The sequence below is a fragment of the Manacus vitellinus genome, unplaced genomic scaffold, assembly GCF_001715985.3.
Source record: "Manacus vitellinus isolate BGI_N305 unplaced genomic scaffold, ASM171598v3 scaffold_37_pilon, whole genome shotgun sequence".
In the NCBI taxonomy this organism is placed as follows: Eukaryota; Metazoa; Chordata; class Aves; order Passeriformes; family Pipridae; genus Manacus; species Manacus vitellinus.
Genome location: NW_021940517.1, coordinates 6259665 through 6286694, shown reverse-complemented (window position 1 = coordinate 6286694; position 27030 = coordinate 6259665). Strand labels below are relative to the sequence as shown.

General features: G+C 38.2%; 1 protein-coding gene across 1 annotated transcript in view; it reads right to left on the bottom strand.

Annotated features, from left to right (window-relative positions):
* The window catches only part of DISC1 (DISC1 scaffold protein), a 172853-nt gene that overhangs the window by 24783 nt on the left and 121040 nt on the right, over positions 1 to 27030 (bottom strand). Inside the window, exon 10 of the mRNA XM_018077458.1 lies at positions 19137 to 19197. Coding sequence (XP_017932947.1) covers positions 19137 to 19197 — 61 coding nt within the window. The remainder of the gene's footprint in view (positions 1 to 19136; positions 19198 to 27030) is intronic.

Genomic DNA, 27030 nt, shown 5'->3' with positions numbered 1-27030 from the left:
CACATCATCATGGTTACACAATCAAAACATTTCCCTGCAGACATACATAAGCCCATTTACTTGCCTTTTGAAAATGTTTGTTTGCAGCTTTATATGGCTTATTATTAAAGGCTAAAAAAAATACCCTAGAGACCTAAATCAGAATTTCCAATAGATAGCTTGTTTTGGCTATTTAATTTAATGAAAAGCACTATTGACAAAATTAGGCAGAGATGGTGATGTATGCCATATTCAGAGTGGAGAAGATGAACAGCATATGTAGAAGTACAGCATAATGGTGCCTAGGCTGCTATTATTTGGCCATGACTCAGCTCATCGGTCAACATGGTTTTGACTGTCTAAGTTTTACACGCATTTTAGTACTCAGCAATTACTGAACACAAGGTTAACAGATGGCTTTTATTTGAAGGCCTTCTTTGTTTTACCATGGTATCTGTAAAACTCCGATTTATCTTGAGCTAAGATGTTATGCTGAACTTTTCAATTAAAATCAGTGAATGCACATACACTTGGATACTGCGAACATATCTAAGCCCAACCTATCTAAGGTTTTAGTCTGCATTTTGGAGTTCAGTGCCGTGAAGCATTTTTCAAACACACTTTTTGAATGAAAATTACTTGAAAGCTGCAAATAGCTGACACACATACCAAATGATTATTAAAAATTATGCTGACCCCAGCATGAAAAAACTTTAGCTTTTACATCAGGTCTAAAACTAAACTATTGAATTCCAGAGTTTGGTTTATTCATGTTCAATCCACACTAAAAGTGCATTTGCAGTCTCCATGAAGCCTCCATTGCGGCTGTACTGAATATAGTGAGATTTTTCAGGTATGCAACTTTTCAAAATGATGGATCAAGTCTGGATCAGATTTCATATTATTCCTTTACTTACAAATATTTTATGTTATATCAACCTCTAGGTTTTATACACCTGCTTCTTAAGACAACCCTTAAGTTTCAAACAAGCAACAACAGCTAGGATACAGACGAAGATGTTCAAAGGAACACAGTGAACATGGCATGTTATTTACAAAGCAACATTTTAATTAGTTACACAAGTAACTGATTATTCTAATTAGTGTCAAGCACTCTTAAGTAGCACAGTGGTATTGCATTTTAAGGATTTGGAGGAGGCCAATGAAACATGTCATTAGATATACAAGATCTCCATCCCTCCATAAAGGACTCATGTAAGAAAGACAACAGATGCTAGTAGAAGAGCACCATGGGAAAGTAATGACACCAATGTTGTTTAACATCTGCAGATGAAAGTCAGTTTTTTGATACTAAGAAAAAAAAAAGACTGAGTAGGGGGTAAAAGATTGTGAGATTGTGAGCAGCCCTGATATTGGAGGCTAGCAGTTAGACTTGATGGGACAGAACAGAGGGAGTCAATGGAGAAAAACAAAGTGAAATGAACAAAAGACAGTAGTGCTGACTTTGAATGAATGAGAGCAGAGCAAGGGGCAAGACTGCTTTTGTCAAGTCATGGCCAGGGAAATGGATGTCGAACTAAGTGAGATGCAAGACTCAACATGAGTAATTTTTTAGCTATATGGATAGCTGTGACAGGTCTTATCTCAAGGATACTATGCAAAAAGTATCTACAAGAGCAGGCCTAAGCTGACTTGAAGAATGGCTGAGACATCCACAGCAACACAAAAGTACACAGCAGAAAGAATTCTGTATTAAGTCAAGTTGATGATGATGAAAGAGCTGTCAGAGAAACAGAGCTGTTTATGGACAGGGGGAAATGAATATGGAACAGAGAGATTTGTCCTTGAGTTCTCTTCATAAAGTGGCAATTGACATTGTAATTGCATGTGCCTTTACCAAGTTCCAAGTAGTTTTCTAGGAAGAACCATAAGAGATCAGAGGGTAAAAGGAAACTAGAGGATATCTTCAATCTACTTACGATGTTGGGTGAAATTCATGTCTAGAGACATATCCAGCAAGAATTCTCTCTCTCGAAGTCCAAAGAACATTGCTCCTTTGTCTTTTCACAAGATTCTGGGAGATGTCAGTGGGGGCTCTCTCTACGGCTCTCAGCACAGCATTATTCTAAAGCTATTTATAGTGCTAATTGGAACTACAAGAACATGACTTTTCTATTGAGGGCTCTGCATATATTCAAAAGGCACATTCAGTTCTTGAACATTATAGTCTAAATGAAAACATGCCCATGTAAAAATAGTCAAAAGATTTTATATTAAACCCTATTAAAAAAAAAAGGCCAAACCAAAACAAAAGAGAGTCTCCCAAAACATCCTCAAAAGCAAATTGCAATTGACATAGGAAGATGTCACTACTCATAAATCAATCTCATCACCTACAGTTTTCAGGAATGTCCCTTAGTGAGTGAATTGTTAAAAGTGGTTTATAACACCCTGAGGTCAACACTGTGTTGATAAGATGATGTTGCTTATTTTAAGAATGCACACGTTGAAAGCCAAGAGAATGAAACTGAAGCTAAAATACATAGTAAGACATCTGTTTAGAAACTGCATAATCAAAAACTAACTTAAGAGGTGAGATTACCCACCACTAAGAAGAGATACCCTAGACAACCTCCTTCCAACAGGTGAGCCACAATAAGATGTGGATTCAGGAAACCATGTACTTACCTTTTCCCAGTACTTGGCACATATATTAACTCTACATTCACTGACCCTAAAGGCAGTTTTCTCTGACAAAAAAAAAAAGTAAACAAAAAGCAACAAAAATAGTCCGGCAAAAGAACAGGGATTTTCATTATGGCAATTAAAATGACTGGAAAGTTTTGAGGCTTGGAGAAAAATCACAATGTGAATCAAAAGACTTTGTTCTATATGCCCATTCTTTATTGAACTATTGTACATACTAGGGAAAGTTTCTCTATATTTTGGTCACTCGCTTCTGTTTATATTTTGCACCACAGGGAAGGAATGAGGTCTTCTTACTGAACATTTAGTTGTGTCTTTGTTGCCTTTCTTAAGGCAACAGCCATGCAGTGAATAAGGAAGGCAAGCAAAAGAAAGTATCCAGTAATAATATTTAGAGGAAAGAAGGCAACCATATTGCTTTACTGTTAGCAGAAACCTACCATTTTATTTGGTTTATCATATTAATGCACAGTCATGCATTAATAACCCTTCTTACATTTAACAAGTATTTACTACTTCAGGAATATGCTTTGCTTCTCTCCTTCATTAAAAAAAGAAAAAAAAAGGTTTCCAGCCTGATCAGTTCTTGCCCCTTCACCTTGGCTGTTATATTTTAAGATGTCTACAACCAATCTGTGGAACAAAACAAGGACTACAATGTGTGTATGTGTGATTCACATGAGGTTCTAAGGGGAAGGAGGCACATAACCTGGTTTTCCCCACCTGACTGGTGTGCAATGGTGTGCACTGATAAGGGCAAAGGTACAGCTAGGGCCCACCAGCTCACAGCTCTCAGCTGATAAACTTAAAAAAAGAGAAGAAAGAAGGTGTAGGAAAAAGGATAAAGAAAACCTGGACTCTGTCCAAACAGTAAAACACTTTTTTCCCTTGGCCTGCATACTAGAAAATCACCTTTCCTAAATATCTGAAATCAACCCTTTTTTTTTTTTTTCCTTCTTGCAAGTCTCCCTAATCCTATAAACACTTTCAATATAACCTCAATTTCACAATTCAATTCCTTGCATTGTGTCTTTCCTCTCCATTTTCCTCAGGAGCTGAAAATCTCATGAATTGATTACATATGGTTCCAATCATGTGATTGTCCCCCAGTGAGGGAGACATTCTTCCTACTCCCTTATTTCAGAGCTCACTGATAACTCTTGTTTGCTGCTTAGCACTATTGTCGCACTTCTCCATGAGAAAACAAGACTTGCTCCCAGAAGGATACTCCACATATTCCCCTGTCAGATGACAACCCACTCTATCATCTACCTTGTAGACTAGCTAAAACTCCCAGGAAAAGTCTGAAGCTTGCAGTACTTTTCTCTGGCACAAGCAATTTGCTTCTCTGACCTTGCCTTCTCCCTTATAAAACATACAATAATATCTAGAAAACAACAAGTGGCTAACCCTCTTTAAATGTGATGTTTCACCTACTAGAGAATATTCTGAACCAGAATCACTAAAGATCAAGTAAGCAATCCTCACAATCCCCGTCTAGCTTCTAGACTTTTACGTCTTCAACACCTGAAAAATTTGCTCTGAGCTGACTTTTCTAATATCTATACTTTATAGCTACAGACAAGTTCTCTGTACAACAGTCCTATTCAAAAGACATCCAGTGCGCTCAGACAGGATATGACAGTGCAGCAAAGAGGTGTGGACACTACTTTCACACAGCTGAAAGAATGGGTGATAGCAGTGGCTTTGCTTTCTACAGCACCCCAGGATCAGAGGCAAATGTGCAGGAAGGGGCAAATTTGAGGAAAAAGATGAGCTGAGCCCCAAAACCAGCCCTCAGTGTAGTGGTTATGCCATCCACATCTCCTCAGGGATATAGCAGCACAGGGTACATCTAGAGGTGCAGTAGACAGAGTAACTGGAGCCAGGTATCCTGTGCCTTTGTTTTGTGATCCAACCTCTACAGTATTGCTACAGAACATCCACCACAATCTTTTAAGTGGTGTTGGGATTAGGAGCTCTCACTTGTTGGCTTTGTGAGCAAGAAGAAGAGCAATGCTTCAGTTGTCTCCTTGCTCACATCTGCCAAATTTCAGACAAGTCCTAGAGGAGAACCCCAAATACATTCAGACATCTGGTCATCTGAGATATTTAACACTAAGGTCACTCGGTCTAGTATAAATAACACTTAGAGAATGGAACTGAAGTGCAACAACATGTATGCCGGAAGGAAAAATGCCATGCTGAAACACAGCCACCCAAACACTGCACAGTCTCCTTCAGACTACTGCTGCCTGCTGCACAGATCCTGCTTCTATCACATCTCTCCTTGCCCATATCTGGACTTTCACTCCAGGAAAGGTGTATTTCTACAGGTCTGGCCACAGAGACAACCCTTACAGGTCTTTACGCTCCTTTCAGTTGAAAACTTAGCCTTTTCTTCACTGCCTCCATTTTCTCCCCCTTTCTGTGCTGTTGCCCAGCAGCTAACACTGCCATTTTAGTCCTTGTGGTAGCTCCAGGTAGTGTCTTTAAAGACATTTTACACATACGCATAATGAGGCTACACCACCAATTCTATAAATTGTATAATTAAGAAAAAAAGGGTAAACACATTCTATTATGATGGATTCTAGGATTCCTAAGGAATTTTCTTAGACCTTGCAAAAGCTATTAACCCTTCCAACTCAGTACATTATGTGATTTTGTGAATTTGAACTGCCTTCATAATGCTTAAAAAATTCTTTCCCCTTAAGACATTCAGAATTTTTCATAGAAAGATGCTAATAACAACAAATAAGAAATATATTAATGTAAAAATACATGGCCCCTCACAGTGACCCCAGTAAACAGAAAACCATAAATATCTGACAGTATTTTCTGCAAATTTTTTTTAAAAAATTAAGCTTATCAGCTACACTCATTGTCCACAATTTTTCCACTCAATAAAACATTACCTACTGTATCCAGCATACTGAAAGATTAGCATCTGAACTGAAATCGAAAAACAGCCCTTTAAGAATTATTTCTCTTGCCCCTAAAAAAATCCTGATACAGCATCTTAAGGACAGAACTACCACCTTGTATTTTAAGTGAAATGTACATATTTTATGTCTGCTTTTTCTTTCCTGAAAGGCCTGTTCAAAACAAAGAGGAAGAACAATTTTTCTAGTGAAAACCAACAATGGCCATTTGATTAGTGTTATTAAAAAAACAAGATACCACACAATACCGAACAATATTTTTGTTGTTTTCTCTTCAATCCTCAAGCCATTTATTTTACCTGGAACAGAACTTTAATCATGGCCTGTCATCTTTCTAACAATATTCAATGTCATTGTGTTATACTTAAATTATCTCCACTGGAAACACAAAATGATAGACTGCTGAAGCTGATGGTTTTCACTTTGATTCTTAACATAGGGTGGATGCAAGAATGGGACCAATGTGTCAGATGCAGGAAATTCAGTAATTTACAAGGGAAGAAGGGAGGCATCTTGTAGTGAGAATTTACTATTCAATTTTGTACCTGTATTTACTGTGCAGTTTATTTTCCTACACTACCTAATCTATAGTATAAAAATTTACTGCCTGCATTCAGGACTATTTGTTTCTCTTTAAAAAAAAGAATGGTCCTCTGCCCCTATCTCCACTGAAACATTTATGATAAATAATCTATTCTAAGAGTAAAAAACTTAACTTTGATAGATGAGGAGAAAGTTACCCAGGAATTCTTCTTATTAAGCAGCCCACATAAAGCCAGCTTCTCAATCCTAGTTTGTCCTCCACCTCGTTCATAGTCTGATAAAACACATTCAAATTTGGTACTAACTCTGATAACTCAGTCTGCATCCTGCTTGCCTTTGGCTCCTGCAATAACAGAAAAGCCTCACATCATCACTAATTTTGTCTGGATGGGAATACATGAAATGAGATATTTTTTCTGCATTATTTAATACTTGATCCCAAATCAGATTTAAAGGAGAGGCATGAATTAGGCCACAATTTTGGAAAACATGCATCTCAGGATCTACATATTCATCTTAGCTCAGTTCAGCTGAGCTGCTACACAAACCTCAATACTTTCCTAAGCTTGAACTTCACAAAGGATTCAACTTGTAGTGAATTCCACTGAAACTGAAGTAATTCAATGGCTTTCAAAGTCACAACCAGTTCCAATCCAAGAAAATACATTTGTTTCCAAAAGCATGCCACAGGAAGAAAGCACAACATTTGCACCGAGGTCACATTCTCAGCTGCCACAAATGTGCACTACAGTAATAGCAGCAAAGGCTATTCATACCAAGAGAAGAACACGTTATCGCAAAGCAATTAGAATAATGAGCCTGATCTCTTATTGCTTATTACAGTCTTATTGCTTATTACAGTCCCTGGCCACAAGTGTTAGGAAGCACATCGAAGGAATTTACAATTCCCCTATCATTTTTATTCACCTCTGCTTTCTGATATAAAATTCAACAGTTTATAATATATTTTTCTCTCTCTGAGATGATGAGAGATTTAGACTTTAAGTGTCCAGTGAATTCGGAATGTGAATCACTCTTTGTACTACTGATCAAACAGGAATTAAGCATACATAACAATTAAAAACAACAGGGCAAAGAATTGTCCTTTTTAGAAGAGATACAGTTGGGAGAGATGATATATTGTCATCATGTGGGAATGCACCTTGAAATTCAACTTTTGTAACCAGGAAGACACACCTGGAAAAATGAGTGTGTTGGCCAAATACTGATGTCAATAGCCACGTGCTTACAGAGTTCCTCTGAAACATCCAAGGGCACCTCTGCTATAGTCATGCAGAGTCATCTAAGTTCAGGAGCCAAACCCTGTTCTGGATCAAAAAGAGCAAGGAAGGAAAGGCAAGGTCTACAGAGCTTCCCTGGCTGGACTCTGTTAGATATAATGAATCCTGCATGGCTGCAGACAGTATATTTAAAATTGCTGAGCCCTGTGTATCTACCCAGACTAGCACTATACACTCCCAGCAGTAAGTACATTAAGTAACGAGAGCTTCCAAATGCTAGTAGGAAAGACTGCCCCAGCTACATGCAAGATAGGGCCATCCTTCATCTTCATACTCATGCTATGCAGATGGCAATACTTTATTTATTTTCTACTTCTTTAATTATCATGATGTTTCTATCTAATTGGCCAGCCAGGGCTTTGCGCAAAGTATCATCCAAAGACAGGATAGAAGAATTTAGGAGCACCGCTGGACAGCAAGCAGGTGATTGTCAGGCATCCATCCTCATCTCCCTTGATTGCTCTACACCCATTACTACTGTTGATGGCAATCCTACTCAAGAGAGATGACAAAGCCTCTGAGAAATGCACAAATTAAGGTTGGATCTTGCCAAGTTCAGAAGGGAGCAGCTTTTTCTCACTACACATATTCACCTACAAGCAGCCACCAAGAGGACCTGGTAAGAGAGTAGAAGCTTAATATCATGGACTTAGAAGTGACAAACAGTTTTGCGTATCCCTCCCTCTCCTCACACAGTCATATCTTCACTGCTAAGACAGGTTGAGGTTTGCATGAAATCAGCTCACAGAAGAGCCAACAGCAGGGCAGAGCTGGGCAAGGCACAGGTGATGCTGAAGAGCAAAGAGAAGCACTTTGAAAAGTTTACAGTAATTTTTCTCAGTAAGACTGGGAAACATCTCATGAAATTACTGGAAACAGTCTGCTGCGTAAGTGGATATTTTTCATCAATTTCTCACTCAGTGCCTGGTTTTTAGACTGCCTCTCACCAGACCCTATGCTCTTACACTGCCGAACACCTGCCCGCTCATGGGAAGCAGTGAATTAACTCCTTATTTTGCTCTGCTTGCATGAGCAGCTTTTACTTTCCCTATTAAACTGTCTTATCTCAACCCACGAGTTTTCTCACTTTTACCCTTCCAATTGTCTCCCCAGTCCCATCGGTGAGGAAGCGAGCAAGTGGCTGTGTGGGGCTTGGTGGCTGGCTGGGGTTAGATCACAAGACTGTGACAGCAATGAATTTCAGCCGTGTTGGACTCTAGCTTTACAGGCATGACGGACCAGCACCAGAACAGTGCAGTGTAAGAAAAAGGCATACAGAAAAAAACCAAAATCCTAACAAAACACACAATTATTAACAAGCTACAGAGACTGTGAACTTTCATCACACTTTTTTTTTAAGTAAGGGCAATAGTTAATGTTTTTAGAAGGCCCAGCCTTGTTCTCTGATGATTTTTGCTATGCTAAGAATAAAATGAATGGAAGACAAAGAGCCTGGAGGGAAGGAGGGGAGGTGGGCAAGCTTTTCCCTGAATAAGCAGTAAAATCCTCTGTCACCTTTTCTTTGACAATGCTGCACACTAACTACTGAAGCTAATTCAGTAACTTGGAAAAAGCCCTGGATGAAACCTGAATTAATATGGACAGGGAGTTAGTAAAAGCTGTTCAACCATGTGCTTTGCTTTTTCTAAAGCTCTGAGGCACTGGAAAGTGGCCTCAAATCTGACCTTTTTTTTTTTCCCCCCTCTAAAAAGATCTAGTTTCAATGCTGAGAATAGCTGAAAAGAACAGAGTTTTCTGCTACTTCTCATAAAACTATATGCTCATGTGCCACAGTTCCCCTACCTCCCAATTAAAAATCAGTATTTGTGACCTGGTGTCTCCAAACAGGCAAAAAGCCAAAAAAAAAAAGATAAAAAAAAGACAATAACAATTTCTATGTTTTTAATTCTTATGCCCTTCTTCACTTTTTACCATCTCATATATAAGCCAAATAGTCATCAAAAAATGTACAGTGCACAAAATATACCACATTCCATTGGTGCACTACTAATTGTTTGCTAGGACTTAAAGTGGAAAAGTGAATTTTATGTTATGTCCCCTTCTCCCACACTGCTGTTGGACCAAAAAGCCTCCCTATCTCATCCCTCCCTTTTTGCAAAAATCTCCCTCTAAATCTTAAACCAGCAGATGGTTCTTCAGGAATTTAAACAAAATTCTCCTTCCTTTGTAGCAAGAATTCATTTTATCACTGCAAATTCTTAACATTTTTGCCACTGCCACAAAAGACATGGTGTGTTTCATCAATGCTATTATACCCTATCTCGTGGAGACCACAGAGAGAAGCAGCAGGGCTTTTTTTTTTTTTTTTGGTTGGTTGGTTTTTGTTTAATTTTGGTGGTTTTTTTAGTATATTTTCTCACTTGGTGGAAGAAGCAGATTGCATTCTTTGCCCTCCTCCATTTTTACTGCTTGTGCAAGGTGCATTTCATGGGTATAAATATTAGTTCTGCCAGTGCTGAAAACACAATTTACAGGCCGGGAATCAAGAGCTTCATCCTGGCATGAGGCATGAATTTATCAAAGGATCTCCACTAGCACATGGCACCAGATAACACCGAAGATAAAATGCACATTATGCTGTAGAAACATGATTACAAACTCTAATCTCCTGCACTTCTAGAGATGATTTTCCTTTTCACCTCCTGTGGGCATTACCTACACTTTCCACAACCAGAAACAAAAGGAAGAGTGAAGATTTTCCCCTTTTCTTCCAGACTCAGTTAATCCAGGCTAATCCATTTCTGTAAAGCAATACCATCAAATTTCTCCCTACATTAGTTACATTTACTAAGAGTTTCCAAGATACTACTCTGCCAGGACACTGCAAACATTTTCAAGTAAGTGATTGTGGAGACAATAAGAATATTTAAAGAGAATCTGCACTGTGGCTTGAAAAGTAACCTGATGTGTTCTAAAGGTGAGAACAGGTTTTCTGCAAAGCTAGTATTTTATTATATTTGTATTATCCAACTTCCCCCACCTCCATGATATACAAAGGAGATATGCAAAAATAGGTGTCCTATGAAACAAAGTTGGAAAAAAACAAAGGTAAGAATAAAACACACAAAACGGAAGTGAGACAACTCCAGTGAAGGAAGACAGAGGAGCCACAGTAAAGGAAAAAGCAGGAAGAGAATCAGAAAGCCCTTTTTCTCATATTGCTAACTTCAAGATAGAGTAATTAAAGAACAGTAAATGAAAAAGTACACAAACATTTAAAGCAGAGGGGGAAAACAGAGCAAGAAAGAATACTTAAGTTTTTCTTCTTTGTTAACTGTGAAAATGAAGTTTCCAGAACTATTAAAAAAAAAAGGAGATGCATCTCCCAAATAAGTCTGGGCCAATATAGAAACCAAAAAAATCACCTGTAATTTATTAACTAGCACACTTAGCCGTTTGCTTTTCATTATTCACAGCTCCTTTTATTCACGAGTATTTTGGACAAGTTAACTTCCCTTACTACAATACCAAAAGATCACTGGGATCTTGCCAAATTTCCCCTCCTCTACAGAAATCTCTTTAAAATGCTACTTTTATTCACAAGTTCCTATGTTCTTGTTACCAGTTACATGGCTGAAGTGATAATCCTTCAATTCATGGTATCACAGTTTTTCCACAGCAAAGTGGAGTTGCTGTTCTTAGGCTGGAAAAGAATATCAGGAAAACACAAAAAAATAATCCTATTTTCATAACATCATCTCTCACATAAACTGAAAAATAAGATAACTGAAACAATGTGAATGTCCTCACAACAAGGAGAACCGATTCTCCAAAGTAAAATGTTTGATCGGTCCCATGAGGGTTTGGCAACACCGCAGTGTTTTTTCAACATTACTGAAACCCAAGTTATTTGGTGGTGGTGGTGTTTGAAGGCTTTTTGAGTACCCAATCAGTATGATAAAACTACTCATTATGTTCAAGGCAGACTATTTTACTCTAAAGAACAGCAAACCACGGTTTAGGCAGAATGCCTTCAGATGTCAGAGAAAAGTACAAAGATTTATTCCAAATTTAAAAATCTGGCAAGTTATGTACCATACTCACTTTCAGCAGCATAAGCTTCTAACTATGTTCCCAATTTTCAGTACTTAGGTTAATCACACCAGGCCTAGTCCTGCAGTGCTTTTTTGAAAGGGCAGGCAACACAAGTGATTTCACTGCCATCCAAGAGCATTTCTTCAGGGAGATAAGAACCATTCATAAATAACAGCTCGATGTCATGAGCAAACAACACATTTGGGGAAACTACCCCTATATAATCAATGTTACATTATAAGAAAGAAATATTCCATACAGACAGGAACAGTAGAGAAAGAGAATTATGCATCTGCAAGGACACGCAGTTCTTTCTATGTGTTCTAAGGCCACTAAGACCGTCAGCAGTGTGAAATATTGTCCTTTCAGTGTGCAGTGTCCCTATTCAGAGCATTCATACTCAGCTCAGCACACAAAAACATTTCTGAAACTTAGTATGTTATAAAGGAGACTTGTGGTATGTAAGCTAAAAGAATGAATAATAAGGGAAGAGAATAGCTTTTAAGACTGTTTATTTCCATCTAAACTGGAATGTGATATTGTGGCATTTAATCCTGACTTGTCCTCTTAGGGCATGGGACCCTCAGAACATCAGATATCTTGTCTGAAGGGACAGATCTCAGCAAGGATGACATTTTCAAATGCATTAAAAACACTGCCTGCATGAGAAAACATTGTTTCTGATAGAGAATGCATGCATGCCATAGCAGTCTGAGCAGCCAGGTTGTAGCCACATTTCTTCTGAACTAATCAAGTAACATTTGACTGAAACCCTTAAAAAAACCAAACTTACAGATGAAATCAGGTAGGGCTTGATTTCTGCTTCTTCACTAGATGCAAGCTGTCCTAACCACACTCAATCACTTTCACACCTCAGTGAACAAGGAACCATGAAGATGAGCACAACTTGTATCAGAGTAAGACTCTATGTAATTTTCCATACTGTGTACCCATGAATTAAAAAAAGGCACCCCCCAAAAAAAGAACCCAACACAAAGAGCGAAAGACAGTCAATTAAAGAAGAAAGGTTTTGCACACATTTGCAAAGTTACCAGGTGCTTTATCATTCAATAATGGCAAAGTACAGTCATTGCAGTATTGTATCTTACTATATTTATGTTTCCCCTTTTGTGCAGAATAGCGCAGAAAATAGCACAATAAAATACCTTTGTGTAATTGTCACCAGTTATTTTGGAATTATATTTTTCTCCCAAAATAATTTCATGATTCCTATCTGGGAATTAGGAAAAGGCACTTAAAAGCCCTGATTTTGTGATGAATGGAAGTCACAGCATAATCTTTTGAGGCCCATAGAACAGTGCAATCACATTAAATTCCCTCAGCTCAAGAAATGTCATCTTTACATCAGCTGGTATAAAAAAATTGTTTCCAGCCTGAGGCAGTTATGATAAGGGATTTAGAAATCATCACCATGTGGGCCATGAGATATAAAGGAATGCATCAACGCATATAAAGTGTCTGCTGCTCACAATTTCAGAGCTAATGTTCTCACAGCTGTGTATGACTTAAGACCAGCTGGGAAGAAGAAAGGGACTAAGTGAGTCACTAGTATTTTGTCTAACCTGCATTTAACACTCCAGCAGCAGAACTGCTGGTAAGCAAAATAAGATCAGATCATTATCCAGCAAGGGATGGGGCTGTATGGTCTCTTGGAAGCACAATAGAAAACACATAGTCTTGGGGGGAGGCAGGCAAAGATGGCATTTCAGTCCTATCTGTGCACTCCTAAGGTTTTACCAGCAGCTGAAACAGCCCTCAGTGAAACTGAGGTGGGTCATGGGTTACACAAAATTACCACAGGCCATCTGGCACTCCCGAGCACACCTGCGCTGCTGCATGTACAAGAGGCAAAAGCTTTCAGAAAGCCTTACTCAGCAGCCTTAGCAGTTCTCCTATGGCAGGCATCAGAGTTTCTATAACATGACATACAGGGCACTAACGTTCAAGATGAAATCTTACCCTTACAGAAGGTAAGGGTCTGTAGATGACCAAAAAGGGGCTTTGTCATGAAAATGCTAAATATTTGCAAGCTTGCGCTTGTAGGCTTGGCTACCACAGACTGCTCTTCAACAGCACAGCATCAGACTTCAAACAGAGCTCTGAGTGGGTGCAGGAGGCTAACAAGCTCCAGCTGGATGCAGGAACCTCACCTCACTGCAGAAAATCATTGCAGTCTTGAGAAAGGTTTAAACGCCTAATTGTTTAATTAGCAATGAAGGCAGCTCCTTCTGGGGTTTCTTCAGCCTCAGGGTGCAGTGCTCCATGATAGGTCTTGCTCTTGCATTCTGAGTGCCTGCAGAAGGACAGACGATAGTCCCAAGATCTTTGGTCTCTCCTGATGTTTTATTTGCTCTCTGCATTTTCCCCTCAAGAGGTATTTTCACTTGTGAGATGCTCCTTCACTATATATCATATTTAACAATAATTGCTTAGGCCATGGATCAGGCATAACGTTTCATGTTAGCATACAATGCCACTCAGGAAATATATTGTATGCCAAATAAAACCAGTTCTTAGGGCAAATATCAAATAATTTACAGCATACCAAAAAAAAAAATTATCTTCAGGTGACACTCTCTTCTAACAATTTCACCACGTTTATTCCATCTGCTTAAGAGGGCAAACTTTCACAGATTATCAGTTTCTAATAAGTTTCACAGAGGCAGTGAATTCCAAATATGTTTCTATAGATATATAGCAGATGGATACTTGAAAAATAAAAGTATTGTTATTTCATCATAAATCTCATTAAGCTCATTTGCACCATTAATTTAACCTTAGTTGTCTTTGGTATAGAGAAATCTAAAGGAAGACTTCTACTTTTCCTCTACTACTACAAGAAGAGCACAGCAGGGTCTCCAAAGGAAAGACTGAGCTGAAACAAGTCATTTTAGTGCATGTTTCAGTAGTGTAACTGAATTCCTGTTTTTGCACAGCACTTTATAAGATAAACACATTTACTGTAGAACATTTACCAGCATCTGCAAGGGCAAGGGTCTGAAAGATTTTAAAAAAAATTTATCTTGTTCTACATATTTGTTTTCATTTCTCCAGCTATCACATACAGTTCTTACACAGATCAATCTTTCTCACAACCCCGTCTGCAATGGAAGGGAACCAAACTAAAGCTAGGACAGAGATTTAATGAGATACAGGGTGCATGTAAAATGTGACAGATGCACAATGGCTTATGTCACATGACCTACATTGACATACATAAGAGCTAGCAAATAACTCAGATGATGATGACTTTTCATGCAGAAATATATATCAAAGGTTTCTTCTTCATTTAAAGGACAGGCAATTTTATTGCTATCTTCAAAAACAAGTGAATACTTTCAAACCCAAGTCTGGACTTGGACTCCCACATCTAAACAAACATAACTTAATACTTTCTCTCCATTAACATCAATTTAAAAGGTGTTTATTGTACCCCACACGTTTTTCAATATCTGGCCACTTTTATCTAAGTATTGATTTAGGAGACACCATTTAATCACAGAATCCTAACCCAAATCTCCTTTTACAGCTTTATAGCATTCTTTTGAATGCACAATTCATGACTGTCAATCATTTACATGACTTAAGCTCACTTATGGCAGAACTTGATGGTTCTTAAAAGAGTTGCTGACGGTTGAAGCCGACTTTACTCATGGTAATGATATAAAGCAGAGCCTTCACTTGGTGTGGAAAGAAGCAAGATGAAAATAATACACTTTGCATGAAAGAACACAGGTCCCACAAGAACATGTGCAGCTGAATTTTTATGAGCTAAATCAGACTACTATGGTAAACTTCTCCTGTACTTCTCCCTCTTAAATGGCTCAAGTGATGGGCTGAAGTTATCTAAGCAAAACTTCTTGCACTTCGAATATTTATACAGACAAATGTCTCTGCTGAACACACTTCCATTATCCTAAGTCTGACTACTTTTGCACATCTCCTGTTTACTAACAAAAGGTAAGCAGTTTGCAAGGGCTACCTTGGAAGCGATGGCAATGTTATTTACATTCTCAAAAGAGCAGCTAGTGATTTAATGTATAAACTTGAGGAGTGGCTTGATATATACTGGTAACTGGGAAAGAGACAGCCAGCAGCATTACAAAACATACTATTTATTTATTCTTTTCATGAAGGATACTGTCCTCAACAACTGTCAATCCACTGCTCAGAATATAACCTCTATTTTAAAAGGAAAAAACAATGCCAAGTAATCTGTGGACTTAGTGGGTGTTTTGCCTTCTTTGGAGTGAAACCAGTAGATACTGAACATATTTCATTTTTTTGTCAATGCGTATTTTCCCTTTTTTTTTCCTTTAGGTACAAGGCTATCAGAAGAGTAGTACTCCTAATCAAACATATTCTATAAACTACTTGACAGCATGTATTTTGTAGGCTGCAGTCAAAAGCATTGCATTTGTTTTAAAAACCAGAAAACAAACAAGCAAACAAAAAAAACAAACAAAAAACCAAAACACCACAAAACACCCACACCAAAAACCCCACCTTTCCAAAACATACTCCAGTGAATAAGCTAGGTTCCCTCTCCCTTCACCAACCCAGAAAAAAAAAAAATCACAAAATAAGCAAAAGAGAAAAGAAGGGGAGAGGGGGAGGGGGGAAATTAACTGATAATATTGACTTTTTTAAACTCAAATCTTCATTAAAGCTGTTTTGGTCTGAGTTTTCTTCATTAATTTTCTTCTGTTGCAAAAGTGGTCAAAAATTACGTTTCTAAGAGTTTTACTTTACTCTGAAGCTCTATTTTAAATTGAAGTGTTCTGAATCTAGGTTGTTTCTATTTGAAACATTACCTAGCAAAATGATATGTTTCATCTGGAGAAAAGCTCTAGAGGCTTATTTGAATTCATGCTACCCAGAGTTGATCCTCTTTGGGTTTCAAGAGCAACCCCAAAGGTGCGTTCATGAGCCAGATGCAAATTCTACTACTGTCTAAAATGTAAACTTAAAACTTACACCCTAAATTTTCCTTAGGGACTCTTTATTTAGTTTATGATATATATAAAGGAGTAATCTGAGCATCTATATGAAGGCCAGAAAAAGAGAAAGACTCTCAAGTTTCTTCTCTACGCCGGAGGAGGGGGGCACAGGGGATGGGGAAGCCTCTCTGGCTCTTGCTTAGTTGTTTGGTGTTTTTTTTTAATTCAAGCTGTAAAGCAGGTGTACTTAATTACTTAAAGACCAAGAAACCTTTTAAAACCAAATATCTAAACCACCTTATTAGCATAAATATATTTTTCAAGACATAGTATCTTAGAGACTTCTTTGTGATAAAAACATTACAGATTTTCTCTTTCCACCAGTATTAAAATAAATTCGTAGTCCTTAATTACTTAAGATGAACTATTTTTAGACTAATACCATTTGCACATGTTGAAAAAACACGTTCAGAACTGAATCTTCACCATCTGGAACCTTGGCCAACACTGTGCTGAGTTTTTTGGGGGAGTATTTTGTTGGGTTTATTTGCTGAGTTTTAGCAGGGTTTTGCTGGGGGGGAAGTGGTTTTTCTGGGGGGAGGTTGGTTCGTTAGTTGCTTTTTTTCTTTTTTTTTTTATTCTTAAGTTTGGAAGGGGAATTTTAGAATCTTGGCAACATCACAACAGTCTGTTAGAGAAGCTGACAGCAAGCTCTGAAGAGCATGTTCAGTGCAGCAGTATAGATGCATTTGTATCCTCAGAATAGGCTGGGAAGAACATTTACCTCAACAGCAAAACTGAAGCATGTAGCCCAGCTGCAATAGAGAACCTGGACTAAAACGAGCCCAGGTCTGTGTGGTACAGAGGAAGTCAACCCTTGCACACAAAAGCAACAAAATACATTATAATACTTGACAATTCTTAAAGCTGCTAAGAATTGGTCAACTACTGTTTTAAACTACTGTTTGGAGGTATTAAAAAAAATGCCTCCAAAATATAAAGCAGTGCCAAAAAGAAGGTTTAGCTTTTAATCCTTTCCCTGAAATGATAGTCCCCAAAGAAGCAGGATGAATACCAGTAGTTCAGCATGCAAATTTCTCCCACAAATAGAAGAAGAGAAGAAAAAAGCATGCTGCAAGCTCATTAACAACACCTATCAAGACACATAAAAAGGTGCTGCAATTTAAGAGACTGATGCAGAAAAGTCAAGATAGACAACTCAAAAATACAATCATCCCCCATAACTAAATTTAAAAAAATCAAAACTGCAAATTCTATCTGATAAGTCCCTGGAAGAAGAAAAAAAATATATACAGATTCTCCAACTATTTAGCACTTAAATAGAAATTTACGTCCTTCTGGGAGCCTGATATGTCGATTAAATCCATACAGCCTAGAAGCATCAAAACATGTCACAGAATTTACTGAGTTGGAAGGGACCCAAAATGATCATCAAGTCCAACCCTTAGGCCTGCACAGGACCATCCCCAAGAGTTACACCATGTACCTTAGAGTATTGTCCAAACTAAATAAAGAATATTGTTTTCCAAAAGACAATGCACTGAAAGTCCTTAAGACTTGTCTTAAACTTATGGATTGGAGTATAAATGTTATTAAGGCAGCACACAGACACACAGCTTGATCTTCCATCATTTTTTGTTCAGTTTTGTATTACTTTCAAATTTAAGAGTTGAGCCAAATAAATACTTCTATATTCACAAATATGAGTGAGCAAAAAAAAAAATATATATAACCCTCTCTTTATCAATACAACAAAAAAACAGTGAGGGCAACACTTAATTAATTATACCTGCTTAGTAGTGGAAATGGAAGCGGTGTTAATTTGGTGAGTTGCATTTTATTAAGGCTCAAGCTCCAATGACTATGTATGAAAGCCTTTTTCAATTAAAATAGAGTTGTTCAGGGCAAAGTTCACGAATGCAGAAGATTCCATTAGAACAGCACTGTAATATTTGCTGATCATATTTAAGGAAAAACCTTAAGTTGGAGGGGGTCACATAGAGCCCCCTTCATGCAGCAAGAGAAGGAAATATAAATGTTAGCATTTGTTTTTAAAAAAAAACCAAAGCCATAAACATATGTAAATTCTGCATTGGGATTCAGTTCTTAAAATATCTCTATTGTTGTCTTGGTTTCTATTTGCTTTCCACAATACACCAAATTGGCATTTTTTCAGAACTGTTAGATAGAGTGCCTTTACTTGTTAAAGATGCCCAGAGTTCTGGTTAAGGACTCCTTGGCCCTGCTCAGAATTGGTTTTGAATAGTAACAAAGGGGTGATTTTTCAACCAGTTGTCACATCCCTAAAACTTGGGGGTTTCTGGGTGCTTGAGAGATCACACTTCTGGTTACAAGACCTGCAGGTAAAGCTGGAGTGAGACACCATAACCCCACGCATGAAGCCCATTCTCTGGCTGTACCACCACCATTCCAGGGCAGTCCTGTGCACTGAACAGTGATTCTTTTACCTGCACCCATTGCCAGGCTGGCAGAAAAGCTGCTGAACATGATCATGAACAGAGATCTTAACACTTGTGGAATTTCCTACTTTGAACTATTTTTGGTATTATTCTAATGCAAATTCCCTAACACTTTTATGCATATCAATGCTGCATTAACAAGCATTTTTAAGATTTCAAAGTTTTCCATTATATCATCCTTACCTATGTAGTTTATCCTCTAGAATCTCCATGTACTTCTCAGCATTTTCTTTTACACTGGTCACTACAAAATAAAGGTCAGAGTTAGGTAATGGTATAACTGCACAGTTTTGTGGGGGCTTTCTTTTTTTTTTTTAAACCAACTCAACTCTTACCCACATATTTTACATATATCAGTCAGGAATAAGAATTCCATTAATCTTTTTCACATTCAAATTACAGTGTGGGTGTCTTCTCCCTTTTTTCTTGAAAGTCTATTGTATCTCTATTACAGTAATATATCTAGCAATGAATGCATTAATCTCTTGGTTGTGCCAGAAAAATGGTAAGACTAACAAAGGCATAGTTTGTGGAAGTTTCCTCTTGACAAAAAAAAAAAACCAAACAAAATCATCCCCACAAAAAAAGAAACAGCACCCACACAACTAGGTCCTCCCCTTTACCTTTAGGAGAAGGAAGCAAGCCTAATGCATGCATAATACTTCTTTAAAATGTTATGAATCTTGTATCAAACTTTTTCTGATAAAACCAAAAAGGTTTTATTAGAAAAGAAATACCACTCAAGACCATTATGAAGTTTAGGTTGTGCTTTTTTGTGGTTTGGTGTTTTGGGGGGGGTTGTGTATTTGTTTTTAAAGTTCAGACCTAGACATTGCCTGAAAGAGTCCCTACAGCTTTTTCACCCAGAAGAAACTCCAACAGACCATAACACACAACAATAAAGCCATTCCTTTGGATGACCATTGGTACTTATCAATGGTACAAATGGGGAAAAGGTAAACCTCCTCCAGGAAAATGGAGGCTTTTAGATAATAATCATTTTCACACTATAACATTTCCCCCCTCCCTAACACTGCTTGCCAACTTCAAGTCTAGTAGGACTGTAAATCAGGCAGTCTCTATTATGAAGTCTTAACTCATTGTACATTAATTAAATATATATTTTACATGAATATACATCCTATGAAGCATCACTATTTTTACAGGCAAAACTTGTGATATGGATCAGGTACCCTGTGAATTTACCCACTCGTCTCCCCCATCTTCCCCACAATACAGTGCCATTGAGCACAGCTTACACATATCAAGTGCTTCACATATTTCTCACTTTTCCCTTTTGTGTTTGTTTATTGGGGTTTTTTTCTTGAAAAAGTAGAATGTCACATGCACTAAAGCTCAACCTCAAAACTCAGCATTAATCAAATCAGGTATGCTAAAGTTTAGTTCACACACACACACACACACACACAGGAGTTCACTGAGGTCATGCCATTAGCAGCAGGTATGAGGGTCAGTGTAATATCGACTATCTGCCGAAGGTGGTGTTCACCTTGTCACACAGCAGTCACACATCACTGAAGCACTCTGCATCCCAATAGCAAGTATGGAACACATTTTGCCAAGTTGATTTACTTTTTGGTTGGTTTATTGTTTTGTTTATTTTACAAGTTTATTGGATTAGCAAACAAACAAACAAAAAAAACTCCCACAAACCTGAAACAAACAAAAAACCCAAACTCACCACAACCCCAGTACTCCAGAAGGATGATTGTGCAGTATTATATTGTACATAGACAACTGCATTAGCTTATACATTCACAGATCCAACTGACCATTAGAAGAGTGCTGGTAGATGTTATGCAAAAGGTTCTATAAGGATTTCTACAATGGCACTGGAGACTAAACACCTTTTCCTAGCTTGTAGCAGTTCTGTAACAACTACAGGGTTTAGTGGAAGTTCACAGTTTCCTTACCGTGCTCTTATTCCTACACTTCGTGTGGAACTGCAGAGAGTCGGCAAAACTGTAAGTCTTCCTTTAATGACACATTTTAATGATCACCACTTTTCCAAACTCCCTATCCGTCAATCCCCAAATGCGCTGACCTGAGGCCCAGTGCATGCTTTGACAGCAAATATCTTCAAGGTGTACAGGTGCCGTACTTCCCCTTCTCTTGCCATTGTCACAGTGTCCTTCAACATGAGCCATTACAACTCAGGGGCTTATTCTTTTCTATAATAAAGTCAGCAGATATTATTAGTTTTTGGAGAGGGATGAGAAGAGGTGGAGAATCTGTTTCACACTGGCTTTGTTTCTAACCGATATAGTGGCTTCTTATGTTACATGAAAGATAAACCTTGCTTTCAATTTCTCCTGCTGTGCTTGTCACTTTTTAATTGGGTTTGATCTGATGGAGTAATTCGCACTTTCACAGTTCAGTCCTGCCCCTACATGCAATTTTACAATGCCCTTGAAGCACACAGCTTAATATATCAGCATTATTCAATGACAAAAAGTAATGGACAAGAATACACCACTAGTAAAAAGTAGGTCAGTAAAAAGCTAACACTCATTTGGAAATCACCTCACATCACTAAACCCTACTCTCTCCTGTCAAACATTTTAACTACATTAAAAGAAATGCAAACTTTGCTGCTGAAAGGGAAAGCTCCCTAGACTATCTTTGTCTCCTTGCCTTCTTCTGCATGTAATTGGAAAAGCTGTAACCTGGAGATTTTGCTGGAAGGAAAACGCAGCTTAAAAATCTGATTAAGGTTACTTCCCTTGCAATAAACTGCAAATGGCACTACAACAAATACAGAAATACTTTCAGTCTTTTAGAGTATCCATTGAAATAGAAGACAAGCAACAAATTAGAAAAATTTTTTTTGTTCTAATTTAATGAGTTTATTCACCCACACTTCAAAGCAAAGAAATGCATACAGGAAACTGTGTATGCCTTCAATCTGGCCAAGAAAGTACTAGATGACAGAGAAAAAAAAAAAAGAAATAATAATTTATGAGATTCTTTTCTGCATGCCAAATGGTTTATTTTTACATTTAAGTGAATGGGATTGCCTTTTTCATCAGTTCCCTGGGGATGTACATGCTTAGCTCATATTGGCCTTGAAGGGAGTTATTAAAATAAAAAAGTATAAATACTCCATTAAAATAAAGAAGTATAAATACTCACAGAAGATCAGACACCAGGGAATTTGCAAAGACTAAAAATAAACTTTTCTTATGAAGTCTTAATTGAAGAAAAGTGAGTCAGCATTTCCTTCTCTTATTTTTTCATAAATTTTTCTCCCTCCTTAGAGCAGCAAAGTCCAGTCTTGGATTCAGTCCTGGTTAGACAGAGCTGAAGAGCAGCAGTGAACTCCTGTGGTGGCCTTTTAGTTGTAATAGAGCATAAATCTGCCATTTTATAAGCTGCATAAATACCTTTCAATAATTAACCTACATAGCGTTCTTTTAAAATAACATCACGTGTCATTTCTCATCTGAAAGCAGCCCCAATGGGGTAATGCTATTTCTTTTACTTACAAAGATTATTCAAGCCTGCATACGAAAGGATATCATCACTTTTATTCTTTGGTCCTCAAAAATTGAGCTTAAAAAGACGTATGGGCCATGATATATGCTTTGGGTTCTATTATCAGTATTTTCTAAAGTAAAGTATCTGACTGGAGACACCTTGAACACAGTGTTCATATGGACATTCCAGATGTGGATGCTTGGCAACTCAGAAGAATAAGTCTTTAAAACTGAATTACGGGCCTAAAAAAAATTGTAGTCAATATCACAGTAGTTTTTTACATGCTACCCCACAGGTCTGTAGTTCTCTCCCAGAGAAGTGATGTACTGAGTCCCAGAGATACAAAGTCCAAAGTTAATTTTTGCCTTCCACCCTAAAAGGTATTATTTCTTTTTTCTTTTTTTAACGTGTGGACAGTGTGGATGAATAATGTGAACACACATTTTTACACAGAATTAAAGGTTGGAAGAGCTGCAATGGCTGCTGGAAGATCAAGACCCAGCATGAAAAGAACTGCCAGACATTACCTGCCTGCATGATGAACCTGAAGCCTACAAAATTGGTCTCTCCAATTCGCAAGCATTACGTTCCTTCTCAAATATCTTATTAGTCAGGTATGGCAAAACTCCCAGTGGCTTCAGGGAGATTTTTGCCTGACTTAAGGTCTAGGATGAGATTAGTCTCTTAAGAATGATATAAAAATAAAAGAAACTACATGGACATGCATTGATCCACCTGGGGCAAACTCTGAGGGCAGAATTAGGTGTGAACAAGGCTGACATGTTGCTTGTCCTGTCACTATTCTATTTTTTAAGTGTAGAAATTGTTATTAATGCTAAGAGAAAAGCAAAAGCAGAAAATGATTCTATGAAAATGATTCTAATCTTTTCTGTCATGGAAGATGTACAACATTAATGTGTGAAGTTTGGCTCTGAAAAACTGAAGAATGGCTTCAATACATTTAAAGGTTAACTTGAAAAGACAGTCAAACTTCAGAGATGACATCTCAGCTGCTCAACTACATGTCAAGATGATTTATCCAGCCCCCAGTAAGAAGATTTTGGATTACAGAATGGTAAGGAATTTTGCATCCTGCAGACAGACAGGGGATAAACCCAAAGAACAAGCTCTGTGTGAAGAACAATGGCCTCCCTCCAGTGCATTGTTCCCAAAGAACTCTAGAAAGAACTAAAAAGGCCAGGATTAAAGAGAGGAAAATAAGTGCTTTGATAAAAAAGTGCAAATACTCAAAAAAGAGGAATGAAATTCTGTGCTGGTTCACTGACTGTTTTTCAGTAATGAAGTATATACTGAGATATGTAGTTATTACCTGTCTCTTCCAGAAATTGTGTTTTGTTCTAAGGAATGTGCTAATCCTCAAAATATCACTGCAAAACAGCACAAAATTTGCCTAAGGAAATTACTGCCACCAGAGATGAGGTGACCAAAATTTAGGAGTCCAAATGGACTGAGTGTTCCATAAACAGAAACACTACATAAAGGTGATCTGGAAAGACTAAAATCTGAACATCTAAGAAATCAAAGCCAGACATTTAAAGATGTAGCCCAATCTTACTTGATGGAGTTGAAAATACCCTCTCCCTAGTTAGAGATGATTTCATAACTCAATCACAAGGTTTGTCCCTCCTGAAAACAGCTGGCCTGGAGAATAGGATACTGTCAGACCACACAAATGGAAAGCTGTGCTTTGCTGTGGCATGCCACCGGCAGGCAGGTCGAGAACAGCAGTTCTGCTGGGACTGAAATGTGTGAATGCAGCAGGGCTGTACTATATAGGACTGCTGGATGGTCTCAGTCCCTCTGCATGGGAAAGAGTCTGCAGCAACTGCTGAGTGATTCAGAAATGTTGATCTTGTCACAATCCCATCCCACAGGAGAACAGGGGGCTTTCAGGGATCTATTGTCAAATGCTATTCCACTGCTTTCAGAGCTTGCAGAAGGATGCAGTGTGTCGTATCTTGTCCATATGAAAATTTCCATCACCATCACTTGCCTCTTCAGCACTAGATAGTCAACTGCTGTGATACTGTAGAGCAACTCTTCTGATACATAGGAACAAACAATCACCGTCTTAAAATACTTTGCTCACTCTTACATTTAAAATCTTGTAGTATACTTTCAATTCATATCCTCTAACTTTGGAAAAACATAGGAAGTAATAAAAATATATGAAGACTAATGGAGAAATACAAAATTGGCAGAACACAGGACAGCATAGTGTTTTCCCACTGCACTGAAACAGGAAAAGACTAAAAGTACAGTGTGAACTCGTCTTCCTCAGGAAATTCCCTTTGGAGTTGTGGATACAGAAGGTCTACTGTTAAATTTCTCTCAAACACATTGGTACATCCTGAACAGGAAGAAGCATAGTCTAACCTCTAGACATGCTGGGAGTGGGTGGGTACTGCAAAACCAGGAGAACCAGTTTTCTCTCTTTAGGAGATCCCATAAAGGCCAAATACCAGTTTGTTTGGAGAAATGGTGGTATTTTACACATAGCAGAAGTAGGCAAAGAACATACTCCATCTGCTTGTGTCTCTGTCTACAAGGCTCTCAATGTATTTAAGGATGGCTTAATTTGGAGGTCTTGGTGCAACAATGAATTTTGAGCCTGCAATGAGACAAGTGATACCTTGCCTTTGATGTAAAAAAAAATTACAGCTAAACATAGATAGTATATAGAAAATACTGATTTTAACAGAGATGCCATATTCTGCTCTCAAGTTGGATGTCAGGGAGGATATAAGGTATGGAAAATCTCAGCATGAACAGAAGTTTGACAAAGAAATAAAAACCAGAAAATAGATCTTACAAAGAGAAATGACAGGAGGTGCCAGCAGCTCTGCCTATAACAACTGACAATTCTGTCTCTCTGTGAAACACATAAAAGGTTTGCAGAGGTGACAGGGAGCAGGGGGAAACCACCCTGAATAAAAAGGCACATCTGAGAAACAGACATTCCCAGAATTTGCTTCCTGAACCTTCTTTGTTGTATGCAGTACTTTTCATCCAAAGAGACAGGTGACCCTTCAAGTTCTGTTATGATTAAACTGCCTAAATTCAGAGAATTACCATACTTTCACATGCATTCTCAGCTTCTTTCAGATTTCTGTAAAATCTGTCAAGCCTGACACAGGGGGTCCTTCAATGCTACACGTGGGAGACAGCAGGTAGAAGGAGGCAAATTGCTTTCAGTAAACAATCTACCTTTTAAAAATAACAGCTGAAATTCTATCAGTTGCTTTATTATGCAGTATCAAAGCAAGCATACTGATTCTGAACTAATGGGGCGGTAGGTGACATGTTGGCTCAGCAGTACACACAGAGCACACAATTACATTGCAAAAGACCTGTCTCGATACTTTAAGAGACTATATAAAGTGTAGGGAGGATTACAAAGCAAATAGCACAAGACCACCCACCTGTCCAGCCTCAGGTCTGGAAGCTGCCTCCTGGCCTTCCAACTTCTTTCCTGCATGTACCACCTCTGCAATAACCACAGCTAGGTGCCGATCCCCCATCACAGGTTTGATTGCTTTTCCACAAATGATTCAAAAGCTACAGATGATTGGAGAGCACCAAATGGAGTTTTAAATTGGCTGCAGAAAACCATGGAGGAAACCATTCCGTACTTCTTGTTTTTTACCAGATGGCAACATTCTCACGACAGGGAAATCAGAACTCAAACCCAAACTCCCTCTCTGCTTTACACTGCTGACATAAATAAGCCAACTTGCACCAGAAAGGTTTCTTCATTACAGACAGCTTTTACTTTATTTAAAATAAGTTAAGACATGGATCCATGCACAATTTCTAGCTCCAGAGTGACTGCCTAGTACCACTTCTGGGAGAATGCTGGGGATCTGCACTGACAACATCCTCAGGGGATGGAGGTTCTTGAATTCTCCTTTGGGACAGGTGAGGGTTGAGTTTTACTCTCCCATCCCAACACATGGATGGGACCATCCTGTTTTGCTTGCTTCTCTGCAGCAACCCAAATAATTGTTTACATTTTGTTACACAATAACTTATTAATCTACCTTAGCATTGAAAGTATCATGTCTTTTCCAAAAACTAAAAGGAAAGTTTCCTTTCACTTTCCATTTCTATTTCCCTTCCATTCTTTACTGAGCAATTTGGGAGAAATGAAGGGAGAGAGAGCAATCTGCTTACATTTTCTCCACATTTTCTCTTACCTGGTTTTCCTCTCTGCCTGTTCACTACCTATTACTTCAATCCTCTGCTAACCATCTGTTCAGACACTCCCCCCCCCCCCAAAAAAATTCTTTTCTCCTTTCTCCTCACAAAGCAAAGCTTGAACATCAAGGAGAGCCATGTGGCCAGCTTGCCCTCTGCAGATTGTCAGCAGTCACAAGACATCATCTGGAAATCATTACACAACCGAACAAGGCAACCAGACTCAACATGTGCATAGGCACCAGAAGAGTTCAGACTTGTTACTTGAATTGCCACAAGTTTTTCCTGGAAGTAAGATTTATTTTAACACTGTTAGATAAGATAAAAAGACCCAGAATGAGCCTTTTATATAGCTATCCAA